This window comes from Saccostrea cucullata, unplaced genomic scaffold, assembly GCF_032062105.1.
Source record: "Saccostrea cucullata isolate Sc308-1 unplaced genomic scaffold, CSIRO_AGI_Scuc_v1 ctg45, whole genome shotgun sequence".
Classification (NCBI taxonomy): Eukaryota; Metazoa; Mollusca; class Bivalvia; order Ostreida; family Ostreidae; genus Saccostrea; species Saccostrea cuccullata.
In genome coordinates this window covers 518,736-537,051 of record NW_026939164.1, presented here as the reverse complement: position 1 = coordinate 537,051, position 18,316 = coordinate 518,736, and the positions used below count along the sequence as shown (strand labels likewise).

The 18,316-nt window shown below is 33.1% G+C and overlaps 2 protein-coding genes and 1 pseudogene across 2 annotated transcripts; 1 reads left to right on the top strand and 2 right to left on the bottom strand.

The window, feature by feature from the left end:
• Nucleotides 1–3,723: 3,723 nt before the first annotated feature.
• LOC134252410 (cartilage matrix protein-like) lies at nucleotides 3,724–5,675 on the bottom strand (annotated as a pseudogene).
• A 7,901-nt stretch (nucleotides 5,676–13,576) lies between these two features.
• LOC134252425 (putative nuclease HARBI1) lies at nucleotides 13,577–14,474 on the top strand. The gene is made up of 2 exons (XM_062734901.1): nucleotides 13,577–13,828; nucleotides 14,241–14,474. The coding sequence occupies exons 1-2, from the start codon at nucleotides 13,650–13,652 to the stop codon at nucleotides 14,455–14,457; spliced, it is 396 nt and encodes a 131-aa protein (XP_062590885.1). The 5' UTR covers nucleotides 13,577–13,649; the 3' UTR covers nucleotides 14,458–14,474.
• Nucleotides 14,475–14,536: 62 nt separating this feature from the next.
• LOC134252409 (nuclear apoptosis-inducing factor 1-like) lies at nucleotides 14,537–16,281 on the bottom strand. The gene is made up of 4 exons (XM_062734881.1): nucleotides 16,121–16,281; nucleotides 15,718–15,862; nucleotides 15,417–15,504; nucleotides 14,537–14,673 (listed from the first exon to the last, which is right to left on the bottom strand). The coding sequence occupies exons 1-4, from the start codon at nucleotides 16,279–16,281 to the stop codon at nucleotides 14,537–14,539; spliced, it is 531 nt and encodes a 176-aa protein (XP_062590865.1).
• Between the last annotated feature and the right edge of the window lie 2,035 nt (nucleotides 16,282–18,316).

Genomic DNA, 18,316 nt, shown 5'->3' with positions numbered 1-18,316 from the left:
TCTGCGATGACTCTCCTCTCCTTCACTCCTATCAAATTCAGCATAAACTCAGCGTCGGGGTCGCTTGCCGTGTCTTGATTTTTCATGAAAAGTTTTATAATCAGAACAATGTCAATTAAAACAGAAGAAAATCAAATAAAATCATATGTGTAAAATGAATAGTTAAAAGTGCATGAATGAAGTTGAAACAGTTCACTAGGGTTTTTTTTCTTAACAAACGTAAAATTACTCGAAAATTAAAACTGAAGGAATGTTTAATACATTTTTAATTCATTTTCATAGCGTTGGCATTGTTTCTTTTTTACCTTTACGTTTAGATCCATACAGAGTTGAAGCAAAGAATGTGTCGGTGGAAGGCCCGGGCGGACACATGTACACTTGGAGCTTCTTCCGGAACGTCAACTTCTTCTACTATATACATGTACAAACATACATTTTTCAATTTGAAAAAAAAAATCAATATTTCAAATCTACACACTTATGTGTTCTGTGTGTGAAAAACATGCATATCAAATTTTTGACAATCTATTATAATAATTTTTATGATTTAAAATTTTATAAGTATATTATATAATATGTATAATTATACAAACCAATCAAGGATGGAATTCCAGCGGAAATTTCCGATGGGACTGCAGTGCATGATGAGGCTAAGTTATCTGACTGTTACAAAGAAATATTAGTATTTAGATATCATATATTTCATTTTTTTTAAACTATAACTACTGTATACTACAATAATACTAAATATACAAAGCATGGAGAATCAAATAGTATATGAAGCAAAAGTCGGGAAGGCAAAACTATATATGAGGTTATAAAAATACATATAGTGAACGTATGTTTACAATGTACATGCATGTACCATGTATTTATACTTACTAGTACTTGTTTCACAATTACTGGCAAAGGCAGTATCAACCCCTCCGTCAATCCTAGAGATAAGTTCATCCGGTATAATTGACAAAATCTAGCAATAAAAACAAAAAAAATAGTTGTGGCCTTTTCCAATTTATTAAAAAAATAAACGGTGCGAAACATTAATGAAAAAATAATTATGTCAGTATCGGAAACTCATCTTAGCAACGATCGAAAGTTTTTTTTAATACATAGTACATATAATTATATCAATTTTAGGTAAATATTAGAAAACACATACGACAAGTTCCCATGCCTTGAATACAGATTCCGGGGGAGGCCCTCCGCCCGTTCTCTTCGTCTGGTATTTTCTACTGGCTTCTTTCTTCTTTACAATGGATCTTGCATCTTTCCATTTCTTTTTTATTTCTGCTGTTTCCCTCTTGCACAAGGCAGAAGAAGAATTTATTCTGCAGTAAAATTTTAACACTAAATATATTTTTGAATCCCCAGTCTACCTTCATTTGTATATTTTTTGTTAGAATTAAAAAAAATATATGAAAAGACACAAAACCTAAATAACATTCCTATTTTTGCCAATTTAGTTAGGTTTTTGACCATAAATATACATTACATGTAACATGTAGACATGAACAAATTGTATGTAATCAAATCGGAGATGTTATTATATTTTTGTTGATCGTTATTTTAAAAACCTAAATGCTTACTGCTTTGTGATGTCTTCCCATACAGCTTTCTTTTTCTCGTTTGTCACTGAAGCCGACAGTTTTGCAAATAATACATCTTTGTTTTCAATTACACAAGATGTTAGAATTTTCATTTCATCATCAGTCCAGTTTGGCTTACGTTTTTTACTCTCCGAAGACATTTTGATTGTGCAGAGTCAATAGCGAATATTGCAGACGACAATATCGGTATTTACATGTTTGTTTGTCACGAAATTCACATTATTTAAGAAAACGCTATGGAAATCAACATGACAGATCAGAGAGAGAGAGAGAGAGAGAGAGAGAGAGAAAGAGAGAGAAAGAGAGAGAGAGAGGGGTTTTTAAATTCTTTATTTCACTTCAAAACACAGTTGCGAGTGTATTCCTTTCAACATGATTCAATCTACGATTTATTTTCAATCTAAATATGTTTCAACGCTTTTAAGTTTTTATTATAGACCTCAAAACAAATATTGCAATAAATAATAAAGAAGAATACCTATGTGATCTTTTCCATATATCTTTTCAATGAATATCAAATAAATTTCTCTCTCACTCTTCTCTCTTTCCCCTCTCTTACTCTCTCTCTCTCTCTCTCTCTCTTTATAAATGATATGTATGCGCATGTGCATAAGCTCGTTGTCAAGGACGTACGTCTGGCCTTAACTTAGTCCGATAATAGTATTTACGGCCAGGCGTACGCCTCTTAGTGAAACGCAACTTACGCCGGACTAAATTTTGGCATACGCCCTAAGGCCTAACTTAAGTTTGGTCGTATCTTACGCCTTTTAGTGAAACGGGCCCCTGCACTGCAGAACTGATGGCAGCAATTTAATGAGAAAGGCACATTTTTTTCATTTTACTATTAAAGTGCAAGATAGCTCCTTTGTTGGAATTTGAAGGTCAAATTTTTTTCTGTATCTATCTTCTTAACACGTATCTTCCTTTTCTGGTTAAAGTAGAGGACATGCTACAGAATAGAGTGTTAAGACTCGACTGATAAATACATATCAGCCATTGGATCTGTTGAAGTTTAATAATTGACCAGGATTAATTACTAGACTTAAAATAAATATAATTACCGGAATTGAAAACCTTAAAAAGTAAAATATTTATTGAAATGAGCTCAACAACTTGTGTTTTTTTTTTGGGGGGGGGGTTCATTTTAAAGTACACATTGTTTATTTTAAACGATGACACACAATTAACTTTAAATAAAATTATTTTACCCTTGTTTTGTGAAAAGGGAGCTGTTTTGATTTATACCTATAATTAGTTTCACCAATATTTGATCAAGCTTGTTTTATAAATGTGACTCATAACAAAATTAATACATATGATAAGTAATGTCCCCACCCTAAAACAAGTGCTTTCTTTTATTTTGCTGATCAATGTATAACATGCAGTCTATCAACCAGTATATGTATCATTGAGACAATTATTTATTATTGATGAAAACATTTTGACAGAATTCATTGGGACTTTAAAAGAATGTTTATCCCTATAGCGATGTGATGAAATGTAGTTGGTTACTTCTGATCATAAAGATGTGTTGTAAACTAAGTTATTTATATCTTATTGATTAATTATTATATATACTGTAGTTGGAGGGACAGATATAGAAACACATTTGTTTGTTTTAGTTTGTGTAAGTTAACAGGTGGCATCATTTAGATTATTTATATCTTACTGATTAATTATTATATATACTGTAGTTGGAGGGACAGATATAGAAACACATTTGTTTGTTTTAGTTTGTGTAAGTTAACAGGTGGCATCATTTAGATTTTTTTGCTGTCAAAAGCAATATACCACTTAATTCAGTTCTTTTTCAAGCAAATTTTTATTTACAATCAACAACTGAGTAAGCATTTCAAGCGCAGTAATTAAATCACTTAAATGCATTAAATGCATTAAATCATTGAAGTGTTGACATTTGAAGGTTATATCCCCCATTTTCTCATTCATCTACAATATATATGAACTATTATTGTAACAGTCTCTCAATGATCACAGACAGCTATAGCTTGGGCATATAGAGTTGAAAAGGAAAGGAGGGATTGTGTTCGATTAGCTGAGTAATTTTTTGAATTCCATAGCTCTACATCTACTATATAGAAACGTTCTGTAGTGTTTCCTACAATTTACCAATACCTGCTAACGCTCTACGCCCTCTAGGCGGCTTTTTGATGGTACACCCACAAGTAGCCTGATTGTAATGTTGTCCGAAAGGACAGGGCCTTTGAACCCAACCATACCCTTCAATGAATTCTTCAAACATATTGGGCTGGTAAATGGCTGGTCTCTTTTTGCAGATTGTACCCTCATTTCCACAGGGGTCAACGCATTTTGGATCCTTAACACAAGACTGGGTAACTGCTGCATACGCGTATCCCTTTGGGCAGCTTTGATTCCTCTCCCTGACATTTCCAGTAAATCCGACAGTTTTTAGATACGTCATGTGGGTAAGATTTTACACCTGGCATCATGCACTTGTCTAGAAAAAAAGATTCATGTATGCTGATTTACCAAAAATTAAAGTTTTTGACATTGTGGAACTGAAAAAAAATATGGAACATTGCTTGTTTGATTCGTGTATTGTGCAAGTGCAGAAGCATATTTATATTGCAAATGCTTTTATTTACTGCCCAACGGCATGGATAAGATGGATTATCTTAATTACAGCATGATATGCAACTTTCATGTGTAACGGGTTGCACTATATTATTCATGTAAACATAAATTTGTCACTATCCATCTTTCAAACATTTTTTTCCAATAGCAGTAAATAAAACAAAATTTGACTGGTGCAAAAATTTCCCCTAACTTGGACAAACAAGCTGTACGAGTTTTTGTAAAGTGGCCAAAAGTTCGTCAAAAGAATCGACGTTGATTGCTTGATTAGGTGCTGATGCTATTCCTTCCAGTTCTTTTGGCTCTGTATATTTCCCGACACCGACAGAAAACATGTTTATCCCTTCATCCCTGGCTGTTTTCGCCCATTGTTGAGTTAATTCTTCTTCCTTCGATATTCCATTTGTGACCACCACACCCGCCCTGGGAACACCTGGTCGACCGTTTTTTCGGAACTCCTCTACCATGGCCTGAATCCCTAGATGTGTGTTTGTTCCTTCTCTTGGGTGTGGCATACCAAGAGCCTCTTTCCTTAAGAATACGGGGTCATCTGATAGGGGTACGGAGAGAGCCACGTCTTTGCTATAAACCACGATGCCCATTCTCGTCTCTCCTGAACCTATGTGGAAGCTGTCTACCATTCTAGCAATGGAAACTCGAAGTTTTTCGAAATTAGCAGCAGAAATACTGTCTGAGCCATCTATTACAAAAGACAGTTCGAACAATCCCCTGCACCCTGAAATAAGTGGACAATATGACTGATATAAAAGCTAACAAGAAGTTACTATACATTAAAAATTCTTATCCATCCTATAAATGTTTTGCATAATTTTACATCAACATGTTTCCTAAAATTTCTTTGTATATTTTTATTAATTAAAGTAGGTTGAGATGGGTTCTTTTTACAGGATTATGGATATAAAAACAAAATTGATGAGAGCTAAAATAGACTTTGCCTGCTGTCCAATTCATTCACTTTCATTTGTGTATTAAATATTGTATAAATAAAAATGGGTAAAATTTCAACAGACTTTCAAACAACCGATTAAGCTAATCTAAACTTACAATACTGGCTATAAGAAGAGAAATTTTTTTTAAAAAACTAAAAAATAAAATTTAATCAATAATAAATTTTGTCGACGAATTTCGTTTTATTCATCAAAATACTATGAACAGGGGTAACTTTAATATTTCGATAATTCATTTTCTGCATTCCCAAAACTTGCAAATGACAGAAGACATTATATGAATCCTATCTCTTAATAATACCATAAAACCTAAAATGTATAATTTTCTCACCTTTTGGGACGATTTTAGTATCCTGAGCAAAAGATACATATACGATAATCACAGAAACTATCAAAATTGAGCCCGTCCTCATAATTAGCGTGTGAAAAAAAATCGCGCGATTCAATGTGGAGCCGCTGAGAAATTGGACCGGACTAGATCCTGATGATAGAGGCGTTCTTAATTTATCCTGTGTGTATCGGGCGTGACCAGAATGTTACATCGATCACTCACCGCTTCCTTGGTTACTTTCCTTTTTTGTATTGACACAGTCACTACATGTATATTTCTTTTTTTAAATAGATCAACTGAGTTATATAAATCTTGTGGTATCCAACTGTGGAAAAGTAAGGGTTGTTCATAAGATTTTATACTATTGTGGAAAAGCGGTCTTTGTAAGTTTGCTATTACTATTCATTAATACAAGGAAGTTATGAATATGGAAGCTTAAAGTTTTTTTCTGTTCACAATATAACAAATAATTAGTTATTGAAAATTGAATTGAATTTTTTTTTTATGAATTCGTTTTTAAATATGTTTGAATAACCTGGAAGTATACTCTTTATTAAAAGCATATAAATCTTTAATTAAAGGTATATACAAATTTTATTTCCAAATTCATAATCATGAGATGCTAATTATTTCGAGGATTTTTCAACCAATCGAACGTCTATAATATCTGTATAATATATTTTATTTAGATTTTAAAATGAGCACTCTTTACACAAATGCCTGAGATACTCATCCAACTGTAGGATACTGTAAAATGCGTGAAAATCGAAGTTTTAATTCACTGAATCATATTCAACGTCACATAATCAAATGTATACATTAAAACACAAAATACATCATGGAAAACATGAAAACAAATCACATGTTACATGTAGGCTCAAAAACAAAATCAGAACACGTAAGGCATTTAAATTGAGAAACAGTATCTTTCAAGTCCATTCTGTTTTCTGACATGCATGTAATTTATAGTTTTCAGAATAATTCTTTCAAGAAAAGAAGAGAGTACCAAATCAAACATACCGATTGATTTTAGGAGGACAACCAATTTTTCCTGCATTGATAAAATTTAATGTTGTTACTTAGTTCCATGAATCGTTGTTTTCCAAACGTCACTGGCTGAGCCTGCGTGGAATATTCTGAAGTTGATTCTAACGGGTATATTCTGAAAGAAAATGATAAATTTCGGGCTTTACACAGATAAGATGATATATTGTTTAAGAAGCAGGCTTTTCTCGTCATTTTTGCATATTCTGCAGAGATGTATCTATGTGTACATATATCAATATATATTAAATTGTATGTATATATGCAAAAAGTTTTGAAGCATTTAGAATCGAATTTGAAAATAAGTATTATACACCATTTAACAGTCAGTCTTATATAAAAGTCAGAAGATTAAGTTTGATGAAATACTTTGTATAAATACAGAGTTTTTTGTCTCCGCATCTTTTTACTTTTAATTTTGAGTGAAAGTCTTTCAGTATGAATTTGTGGGTGATTGTATTTTAAGTTAAACCTCAGACCCTAAGTCAGAATGGGTGTATGGGTACATGTATGTCAAAGCCTGCATGTATATTTGAAGAGAAGTGCATAAAAAGATTTTATGGAGTACTTAATAAATTGGTCTTTCTTTGTTCCTAAAGCAAATAAACAAAGCATGCATCAATCTAAACAAACTCAAAAATGTAAAAGATAATAAGTAATTTTTATGTTTTGATTCCGAAAAGTTTTTTTAATGCTGTTACTAGTATTTGAAAAGGGTAATTGTTAAGATGCATTTAGATTTTCATACTTTATCATTAAATTAGATAGATTTTCATACTCTACCATTAAAGAAATTATATACTGTAAAGCGGATTTTTTTTCTTGCCGCCTGCATGGCGCAGTGCTAAGAGCGTTTGTTTTAGGTCGCGGAGTAAAAAGTTTATTCTTATTTTGCCAGTGTCGAATCCCACCGCGGAACGTGGAGACAGGTCCTTCGGATAAGACCGTATATGAACCGAATTTCCGTCTCGCAGTACGTGCTGGCACGAAAAAGATCACTTACTACTCAATCCCTCTGAGTGTCGAATATATGTCTAAAATGTGCAGCCCTCTATCGGCCAACTCACAATATGAGTGAATTCTTGAATGGGACGTTAAAACAAACGAACAATTAGCAATCTGTCATTTTAAAAAAATATAAAAGGGATCTGACAAAAATGTAATAATGTCCATATATTGGGATTAGAGAAAGACGTGTGACATATTACAGTCTAGAAAAAAGGATGGAGGAGTTGAAAGAGGTCGTCAAAGGGTGAGAAAATGGGGAAAAAATGGGAAAACTTGGAAAGGGAGAGATTTTGGATGTTGGCGAGGACAGCAGGTTACACTAGCTTATAAAATCAATTTTACCTTACGTGTCAGCTGCATGCCTCATAATTTAGTGAATAAAGAGTTCATTTGTAGTAATTTGTTCGTCATTTTAATTAACTAAGGCCACCAAAGCTGTCCCTAATTACGGCCATTTTTTATTTACCACCTTGTGGGAATTTATTCCTTCCTAGACTATACATCTATTTCCTCTGATTAATTTCACTTGAAGAAAATTAAATTACAAACACCTCATTAAAACTATTACTGTAATGTACTCTCCATTTACTGTACAAACAGTTAATTAAGTAATGAGATATTATGATGAATCTTTCTAATTTTAGTCGGTTCAAGATCAAGTTGTTTGTATCTATTAGGGAATTTGTTTTCCCCTGTTTTTCATGCACATTTTGTTAAAAAAGATCGAAGGTTTGATATACGTGTGTTTGTATATTCTTCAGAAATAATTTACAAATGCAAAAAATATTAAATACTCTTTAAAATGTTCCATATCTCGTCCAAAAATCACTAAAATATTTGAATATTCACATCAGTCTCAGGTATGTCAATATTTAATTTATATGCATTACATGTATAGTCGCCATAATAGTTACGTGATGAGTAATTTTAAAAATGCATTGCTACAGAAATTAGTCGCGTGATGACAAAACTATTTTGCATCCAACAAAATAAAATTGCAAGTCGATGTTAACACCTAACCTTTCAGATGGAAATAATTTTTAATAATGTTATATTTTGCATGGATTTTCTACCTTGCATAACTAGAAAATCAATTCAATTGTTGACATTATCATCATGCATGAATAAATTCAGTACAAAATAATTTGCTTTAAGGGCATAAGTGTACAATCAGCACGTTATGTTTTAGGTTATCATATTACATTTGTCTCCTTGATATATAAGTTTGAAGACTACGAAAAATGCATATCATGTTATGTTCTGTCTCCTTGATCAATACATAGGACAAATAGCGTATGTGACCGGAAAACAGGGGGCGTTTACTATTATTACGCATAAGATCCCCCGTTGGAGATCTGTACTTATATCATAACAAAAATTGCACTAAAAATAAGAAGATAATTAACATATGCGATGAATTTGTACTGGTCAGCTCAGCGTAATTAACTTGGCGGAGATAGCACACGTGGGCGCAATCATGTAGAAGCAGGTTAAGAGGTAAACAAATAAAAGTTGAACTTTGACCTGGCCAGTTCCAAGAAATGAATCGTTTATTAGGAAAGGCATCTGGTTAGGAGGAAGGAGCGACCAATAACATTGAAGTGACCAGAGGTCAAATATTTGGATAAATTAACTACGGAAAACAATATTTAAAGATTATGCAAAAGATCGGCAATTATTTTAAAAGTGCATTAAGAGTTTAAAAAGTACCCAAGGTCAGAATACTAGTAATTAAAATTCAAATCAAAATAAGAAGTAATTATTGCAAATTTCGAACGAGTTACAAATATGGAGATGGAAATCTACAAACGTAAACCTGGTATGAAATGAACGGCCGGATTAGACAATATTTCAGTGGGAAGCTGACTCTTGACTGTCTTGGTTGTATTTCATACAGGTGAGATGATTTTCTAAACTTGCGCGGTTTTTGTTAAATTATTTAAAGTTTCACATGGCTTAATTTATTAGCAGGTTACATTGTTTTTATATTAGAACTAATAATGTTTTAGTTTATTGTAATCATAATGATTACAATTAGATTTTATAATTTAATAAAAAGTGGAAAGCTGAATCTTGACTGCCTTGGTTGTATTTCATACAGGTTGGGTAACATCTCCACTCCCCAACAATGGCGGCCGCTCTGGTCCACAAATTTACAAGGAATTATATAAGATAAAAGAGAAGCTGAATTGAAACATCCCAGCACCTCCACAAGCCAAGCGAGATCCCGTTACCTCTTCACGAGTGACAGTGAAGGAGTGTAACCAGATTATGATGACCGAGGAATTAACATTAAATTGTTATTTTTTTTTTATGAAAAGTGGTGGAGAATCCGGTTAGATTTTATAATTTAATAAAAAGTGGAAAGCTGAATCTTGACTGCCTTGGTTGTATTTCATACAGGTTGGGTAACATCTCCACTCCCCAACAATGGCGGCCGCTCTGGTCCACAAATTTACAAGGAATTATATAAGATAAAAGAGAAGCTGAATTGAAACATCCCAGCACCTCCACTAGCCAAGCGAGATCCCGTTACCTCTTCACGAGTGACAGTGAACGAGTGTAAGCAGATTATGATGACCGAGGAATTAACATTTAAATTGTTGTTTTTTTTTATGAAACTTATGCAATGTTCGCAGAATTGCATTGTTTGAAGATCTTATGAGATTGCAGAATTGCTTTGTTTGAAGATCTTATGAGATTGATCGACGTTCTTTTTTCACCTTTTTCATCTAGTGAAAGAGCTCAATCCAAATATAAAATGCTGACTACCCTTGCTGATCATATAACTAGTACATGTATACAGTTTTGATAATCCACAAGAAGGTTTCGGAAAAATAAAATGGGAATACATGTATTGAAATATAGCATAGGACTATTTAAATAGAATGTCTATCATCCTCTTCATCTTTATGGTCCTTCGGATTAAACCTTTGATAAGATCGAGGCTCCGTGTCTCGGCAGGCATTGGTATGAGAAAGATGCCTCGCTGCTGAATACATGGTCCTAGTGAAGCACTTAACCGGTATATAGTATTGTCTCTATATATAAGTGAGAAATTTCTGAATTCAACATGAAACAACATACACTCATTCAATAAATCATCATCCTCAAAGAGATATTTTAGGATAAGGGACTAGTATATATCCTTTTGAATATTCAGAAACTTCGTATAAAACAGTTTCGCTATCTTTAAAGGTCATTCTTCTCCCATTATCATTCACTGTTCATTATCTGAAAACGTAATTTTGATAAATTAAGTGTTATAAATTAAAAATACTTCTTTAAACTTGATATATTTTCGATTGATTGATTGATTGAATACTGTTTAACGTCCCTCTCTAGAATATTTCACTGATATGGAGACGTCACCATTGCCGGTGAAGGGCTGCAAATTTCGGCCTTTGCTCGGCACTCAGGGCCTTTGAGCAGGGAGGGATCTTTATCGGGCCACACCTGCTGTGACACGGGGCCTCGGTTTATACGGTCTCATCCGAAGGACCGCCCCATTTAGTCGCCTTTTACGACAAGCAAGAAGGTACTGAGGACCTATTCTATCCCGGATCCCCACGGGGCGATATATTTTCGAAAGATCTTATCTATTTTCTCACTTTTTGCTTAAATTTGATAAATTGTACGTATTTCAAGTACAAAATGATTAAAACAAGAACGGTACCTTAAAAAAATTGACACCAATATTCGGGTCGTAAGTTTAAAAAGTAAAGTACATGGAGGTATGAATTCTATTTCGGCTTGGGGTAAAAAGCTGAATGGAGTGGAGTGGAGTCGTGGAGTCATGGAGTGGAGTCGTGGAGTGGAGTCTGTATTATAACAATACAGGAAGTTTGAGAACAAAACAATTTCTTTTGCATACAATATCTCCCCTTCATTGTCGTTTTGGATTTGTGTACACTGTACCAAGAATGAAACAAGAAACAAAAGAAGTCCATGCAATCAAAAACTAACGACCTTTGAATGTCAAACAGAGAATCACTTAAAAATGCTTTATATAAACACTATCTAAACTTAGCAAGACTGTTTGACCTTATTCGCCTATCCCAAAACAGGCAAACCTAGCAAGAGGTGTTGACAGCTTTAATATCAAACAGAGAAAGAGCACTGGGGCCCCTTTCACTAAAAGGCGTACGCCTGTCTTAACTCTGCGCCCGGCGTAAGTCCGGACTTACGTCTAACATTTGGACTAAGGTCCGTTTCACTAAAGGGCGTAACTTTGCGCCCGCCTTAAGTTAAGACAAAAATCTACGGCTGGTCTAAGGCAGGTGTAACTATAGACGTAAACATTGGATAATGGCGACTTTCTGGCTGTTTCGCAGAAGAAGAAGGGAAACACCTCGGCGAGAACGCGTTTTTCGGGACCGAACCAACCCTCTCGACTGTCTTGATGATATAGATCTCGTAAGTAGGTATAGGTTCCCAGGAAGAGTCATTCGAAAACAGATAAATGATGTTGACCCTATTGTGAGGCGACCTACATACAAAAGTCATGCCATTCCCACCCACATTCAGGTACATGTATAAAATAAATTATGTGAATGTTTACTGTAGCATTGTATGCTTCTTAAATATCCACACATAAATAAACAAATACTGCCGCATGGAATCACATGATATGACAAATATAATGGGTTTTTACAATGTACCTATTAATATAATTAAACTACATTTGCATACTTATTTATACATGTATATATAAAGATAAACATTCTTACAAGTAATTATCACCTTAAGACATCTGTCAAAGGCGGACTTCTTTTCGGAAGTAGGCGACCTTCATGGCGTTACCAGATCATCCGTATCCCAAGTAGTACATACATGTTGTTATACTTCATTATTTAACTTTAAAATGATGTTAACTCTATTTTTTTTAATTATTGCAGGCACGTAGCATTGTTGATGTGGAGATTTGACCCCTTGAATGTTTGAACATTTTGTCCCCTGCATTCACAAATGATAATAAAAGAAAAAGTGAAAAAATTAACACATCCCACGCCCCTCCCCTCTTAATATTTGACAATATCATGCAAAATAAATGGCATGTTACACATTAAATACACACAAGTAATTCAAAATGAGGCATAATTCCAAAGTAATCGTTACATGTATTAAAACTCGTGCAATTATTGAGTCTTTATTTTGTACAGATAAAATGAATAAAATAAAAAGTACCGAAATTCCCAGAAAAAAAGGAAGCGGAATTTCTTTGTAATATGCACCTACACAATGTGTTCTCAATAACTGCAAAGTTTCACGAAATTAGGTTTAGCAGTTTCAGAAAAGTGACAATTGCAAGTACTATGGGGTATACTGATAATAATAATTATAATAATAATATGTACATGTTTGTATACAATATCCTTCATGTTTCTACATGCCTGTAATACATTTAATCAATTGTACATTTCCTTTTAAATATTCTTTATATATATCATTAAGGATTTTAACGCAGATTCATCATATTGTTATACAGTGTGCAGTGCAATAAATACAACAGTGGACAACATTAAGTTTCCAGTTACTGCCAATGAATTACGCCATGTAAAATCTGAGTTCTATGACATTGCCAAATTTCCATATTGCGTTGGTGCAATCGATGGTACTCTAATACCAATTAAGGGCATGAGTGGACCACAGAAGCCTGCTTTTGTATGCAGAAAAAACTTTCATGCCTTAAATATTCAGGCCGTAACAGATTCCAACATGAGGTATAAACGGTATTGATTAAAACATAAATCCTAGCACATCATTTTTTTGTAATAGAAATACCCTTGTATACGCAAAAACTTTAACAGGAGAAAATTAAAATATTTAATATATCATCAAAAGGGTTTTATGAAATAACAACCTTTGAAAATGTAAATGTCAATTTTAAAATAACTTTATTGCACCAAATATAACCAAACAAATATAACAAATATAAGAATGCTAATTGTTTGCTTACATATGCATAAAGGATGAAAAATTGGTTGATATTATTTCAGATTTCTTCAAATTAATACCTGTTTTCCCGGGGCAACTCACGACTCTTTCGTTTTGAGCAACTCGGGATTGTCAGGTGTTATGGAACATCTCGAAGGCGGTGGGTGGTTACTTGGGGATTCTGGCTACCCTCTCAAGGAATGGCTCTTAACGCCATTCTTATCCCCAGCCAATCAACACGAAGTGAATTACAACGATGCCCATGGAAAGACTCGTGTTGTCATAGAAATATCGTTTGGGGTATTAAAATCCAGATTTAGGTAATTTAAACGCAATTTTTCGTTAAATATCTTTATATGTCATATTTGCAAGCAAATATTTTATTTCAAACGTTCATTACGATAAATGCGACCTTACATTTTTTTTATTTGAGAAAAAAATGTATATCTATTGCAACCATAAATAAACCTTGTTACAATTTTATTGTGAATTCATTTAAAATTCTGTGGGCCAATTTTCTTAGATTGTGGTTTTTTTGGTTATTTGTGGAGATGTAATTTCGTGTATGGGTCGGTTTTCAGATTCAGTAACAAAGATATCTCTTTCTAAATTTCCTATGAAGATGTAAATTCGAGGTGGTTGGGGGGGGGGCTACCAACGAATATCACGAAAATTGAGCCACCACGAATTCTAATGATTCCACAGTATTTACATTCAAGTAAATCTTTGCAGGTGTTTACATCGAACTGGAGGAGTACTCCCCTTTTCACCAAGTAGATGTTCTCAAATTATTCAATGCTGTATCCGGCTTCATAATTTAGCTGTTTCAGAGAAAGTCCCCTTACTTGAGGGTGGGGTTGTACAGAACATCAATGACAATGCCGTGTTTAACGCAAACGCACCAAGGAGAGCACAGGATGTGCGCATTCAAGTTGCAAATTTATTTTAACAATTCATCTATTCATTAAATCATACACTTACATTGTAATAAAGAACATGACTACTTTATCATTTTGTGTTCAAATTTATTAAATGCCAAATTTGTTTTCAAATGCCGCCGCTATTCTCTCTAGGGCATCTGCTTTTCTCTCCTCTGCGATGACTCTCCTCTCCTTCACTCCTATCAAATTCAGTATAAACTCAGCGTCAGGGTCGCTAGCCGTGTCTTGATTTTTAATGAAAAGTTTTATAATCAGAACAATGTCAATTAAAACAGAAGAAAATCAAATAAAATCATATGTGTAAAATGAATAGTTAAAAGTGCATGAATGAAGTTGAAACATTTCACTAGTGTTTTTTTCTTAACAAACGTAAAATTACTCGAAAATTAAAACTGAAGGAATGTTTAATACATTTTTAATTCATTTTAATAGCGTTGGCATTGTTTCTTTTTTACCTTTACGTTTAGATCCATACAGAGTTGAAGCAAAGAATGTGTCGGTGGAAGGCCCGCGCGGACACATGTACACTTGGAGCTTCTTCCGGAACGTCAACTTCTTCTACTATATACATGTTCAAACATACATTTTTCAATTTGAAAAAAAAATCAATATTTCAAATCTACACACTTATGTGTTCCGCTTGTGAAGAACATGCATATCAAATTTTTGACAATCTATTATAATATTATCTATTATAATATTTTTTATGATTTAAAATTTTATAAGTATATTATATAATATGTATAATTATACAAACCAATCAAGGATGGAATTCCAGCGGAAATTTCCGATGGGACTGCAGTGCATGATGAGGCTAGGTTATCTGTTACAAAGAAATACTAGTATTTAGATATCATATATTTCATTTTTTTAAAACTATAACTACTGTATACTACAATAATACAAAAATACATGTAGTGAACGTATGTTTACAATGTACATGCATGTACCATGTATTTATACTTACTAGTACTTGTTTCAGAATTACTGGCAAAGGCAGTATCAACCCCTCCGTCAATCCTAGAGATAAGTTTATCCGGTATAATTGACAAAATCTAGCAATAAAAACAAAAAAATAGTTGTTGCCTTTTCCAATTTATTAAAAAAATAAACGGTGCGAAACATTAATGAAAAAATAATTATGTCAGTATCGGAAACTCATCTTAGCAACGATCGAAAGTTTTTTTTTAATACATAGTACATATAATTTTATCAATTTTAGGTAAATATTAGAAAACACATAAGACAAGTTCCCATGCCTTGAATACAGATTCCGGGGGAGGCCCTCCGCCCGTTCTCTTCGTCTGGTATTTTCTACTGGCTTCTTTCTTCTTTACAATGGATCTTGCATCTTTCCATTTCTTTTTTATTTCTGCTGTTTCCCTCTTGCACAAGGCAGAAGAAGAATTTATTCTGCAGTAAAATTTTAACACTAAATATATTTTTGAATCCCCAGTCTACCTTCAATTGTATATTTTTTGTTAGAAATTAAAAAAATATATGAAAAGACACAAAACCTAAATAACATTCCTATTTTTGCCAATTTAGTTAGGTTTTTGACCATAAATATACATTATATGTAACGTGTAGACATGAACAAATTGTATGTAATCAAATCGGAGATGTTATTATATTTTTGTTGATCGTTATTTTAAAAACCTAAATGCTTACTGCTTTGCGATGTCTTCCCATACAGCTTTCTTTTTCTCGTTTGTCACTGAAGCCGACAGTTTTGCAAATAATACATCTTTGTTTTCAATTACACAAGATGTTAGAATTTTCATTTCATCATCAGTCCAGTTTGGCTTACGTTTTTTACTCTCCAAAGACATTTTGATTGTGCAGAGTCAATAGCGAATATTGCAGACGACAATATCGGTATTTACATGTTTGTTTGTTACGAAATTCACATTATTTAAGAAAACACTATGGAAATCAACATGACAGATCAGAGAGAGAGAGAGAGGGGGGGGGTTAAATTCTTTATTTCACTTCAAAACACAGTTGCGAGTGTATTCCTTTCAACATAATTCAATCTACGATTTATTTTCAATCTAAATATGTTTCAACGCTTTTAAGTTTTTATTATAGACCTCAAAACAAATATTGCAATAAATAATAAAGAAGAATATGTGATCTTTTCCATATATCTTTTCAATGAATATCAAACAAATTTCTCTCTCACTCTTCTCTCTCTCCCCTCTCTCACTCTTTATAAATGATATGTATGCGCATGTGCATAAGCTCGTTGTCAAGGACGTAAGTCTGGCCTTAACTTAGTCCGATAATAGTATTTACGCCCAGGCGTACGCCTCTTAGTGAAACGCAACTTACGCCGGACTAAATTTTGGCGTACGCCCTAAGGCCTAACTTAAGTTTGGTCGTATCTTACGCCTTTTAGTGAAACGGGCCCCTGCACTGCAGAACTGATGACAGCAATTTAATGAGAAAGGCACATTTTTTTCATTTTACTCTTAAAGTGCAAGATAGCCCCTTTGTTGGAATTTGAAGGTCAAATTTTTTTCTGTATCTTCTTAACACGTATCTTCCTTTTCTGGTTAAAGTAGAGGACATGCTACAGAATAGAGTGTTAAGACTCGACTGATTAATACATATCAGTCATTGGATCTGTTGAAGTTTAATAATTGACCAGGATTAATTACTAGACTTAAAATAAATATAATTACCGGAATTGAAAACCTTAAAAAGTAAAATATTTATTGAAATGAGCTCAACAACTTGTGTGTTTTTTTTTTTTTTTTTTTTTTTCATTTTAAAGTACACATTGTGTATTTTAAACGATGACACACAAATTAACTTTGAATAAAATTATTTTACCCTTGTTTTGTGAAAAGGGAGCTGTTTTGATTTATACCTATAATTAGTTTCACCAATATTTGATCAAGCTTGTTTTATAAATGTGACTCATAACAAAATTAATACATATGATAAGTAATGTCCCCACCCTAAAACAGGTGCTTTCTTTTATTTTGCTGATCAATGTATAACATGCAGTCTATCAACCAGTATATGTATCATTGAGGCAATTATTTATTATTGATGAAAACATTTTGACAGAATTCACTGGGACTTTAAAAGAATGTTTATCCCTATAGCGATGTGATGAAATGTATTTGGTTACTTCTGATCATAAAGATGTGTTGTAAACTAAGTTATTTATATCTTACTGATTAATTATTATATATACTGTAGTTGGAGGGACAGATATAGTAACACATTTGTTTGTTTTAGTTTGTGTAAGTTAACAGGTGGCATCATTTAGATTATTTATATCTTACTGATTAATTATTATATATACTGTAGTTGGAGGGACAGATATAGAAACACATTTGTTTGTTTTAGTTTGTGTAAGTTAACAGGTGGCATCATTTAGATTTTTTTGCTAACAAAAGCAATATACCACAGACTTAATTCAGTTCTTTTTCAAGCTAATTTTTATTTACAATCAACAACTGAGTAAGCATTTCAAGCACAGTAATTAAATCACTTAAATGCATTAAATCATTGATGTGTTGACATTTGAAGGTTATATCCCCCCATTTTCTCATTCATCTACAATATATATGAACTATTATTGTAACAGTCTCTCAATGATCACAGAGAGCTATAGCTTGGGCATATAGAGTTGAAAAGGAAAGGAGGGATTGTGTTCGATTAGCTGAGTAATTTTTTGAATTCCATAGCTCTACATCTACTATATAGAAACGTTCTGTAGTGTTTCCTACAATTTACCAATACCTGCTAACCTCTACGCCCAAAAGCAGAGTTGTAAATATTTACACAAAATGAGAAATAACAAACAATTAAATAAGATAGTTTTACTTTTAAAAAATAATTTAGATAGAG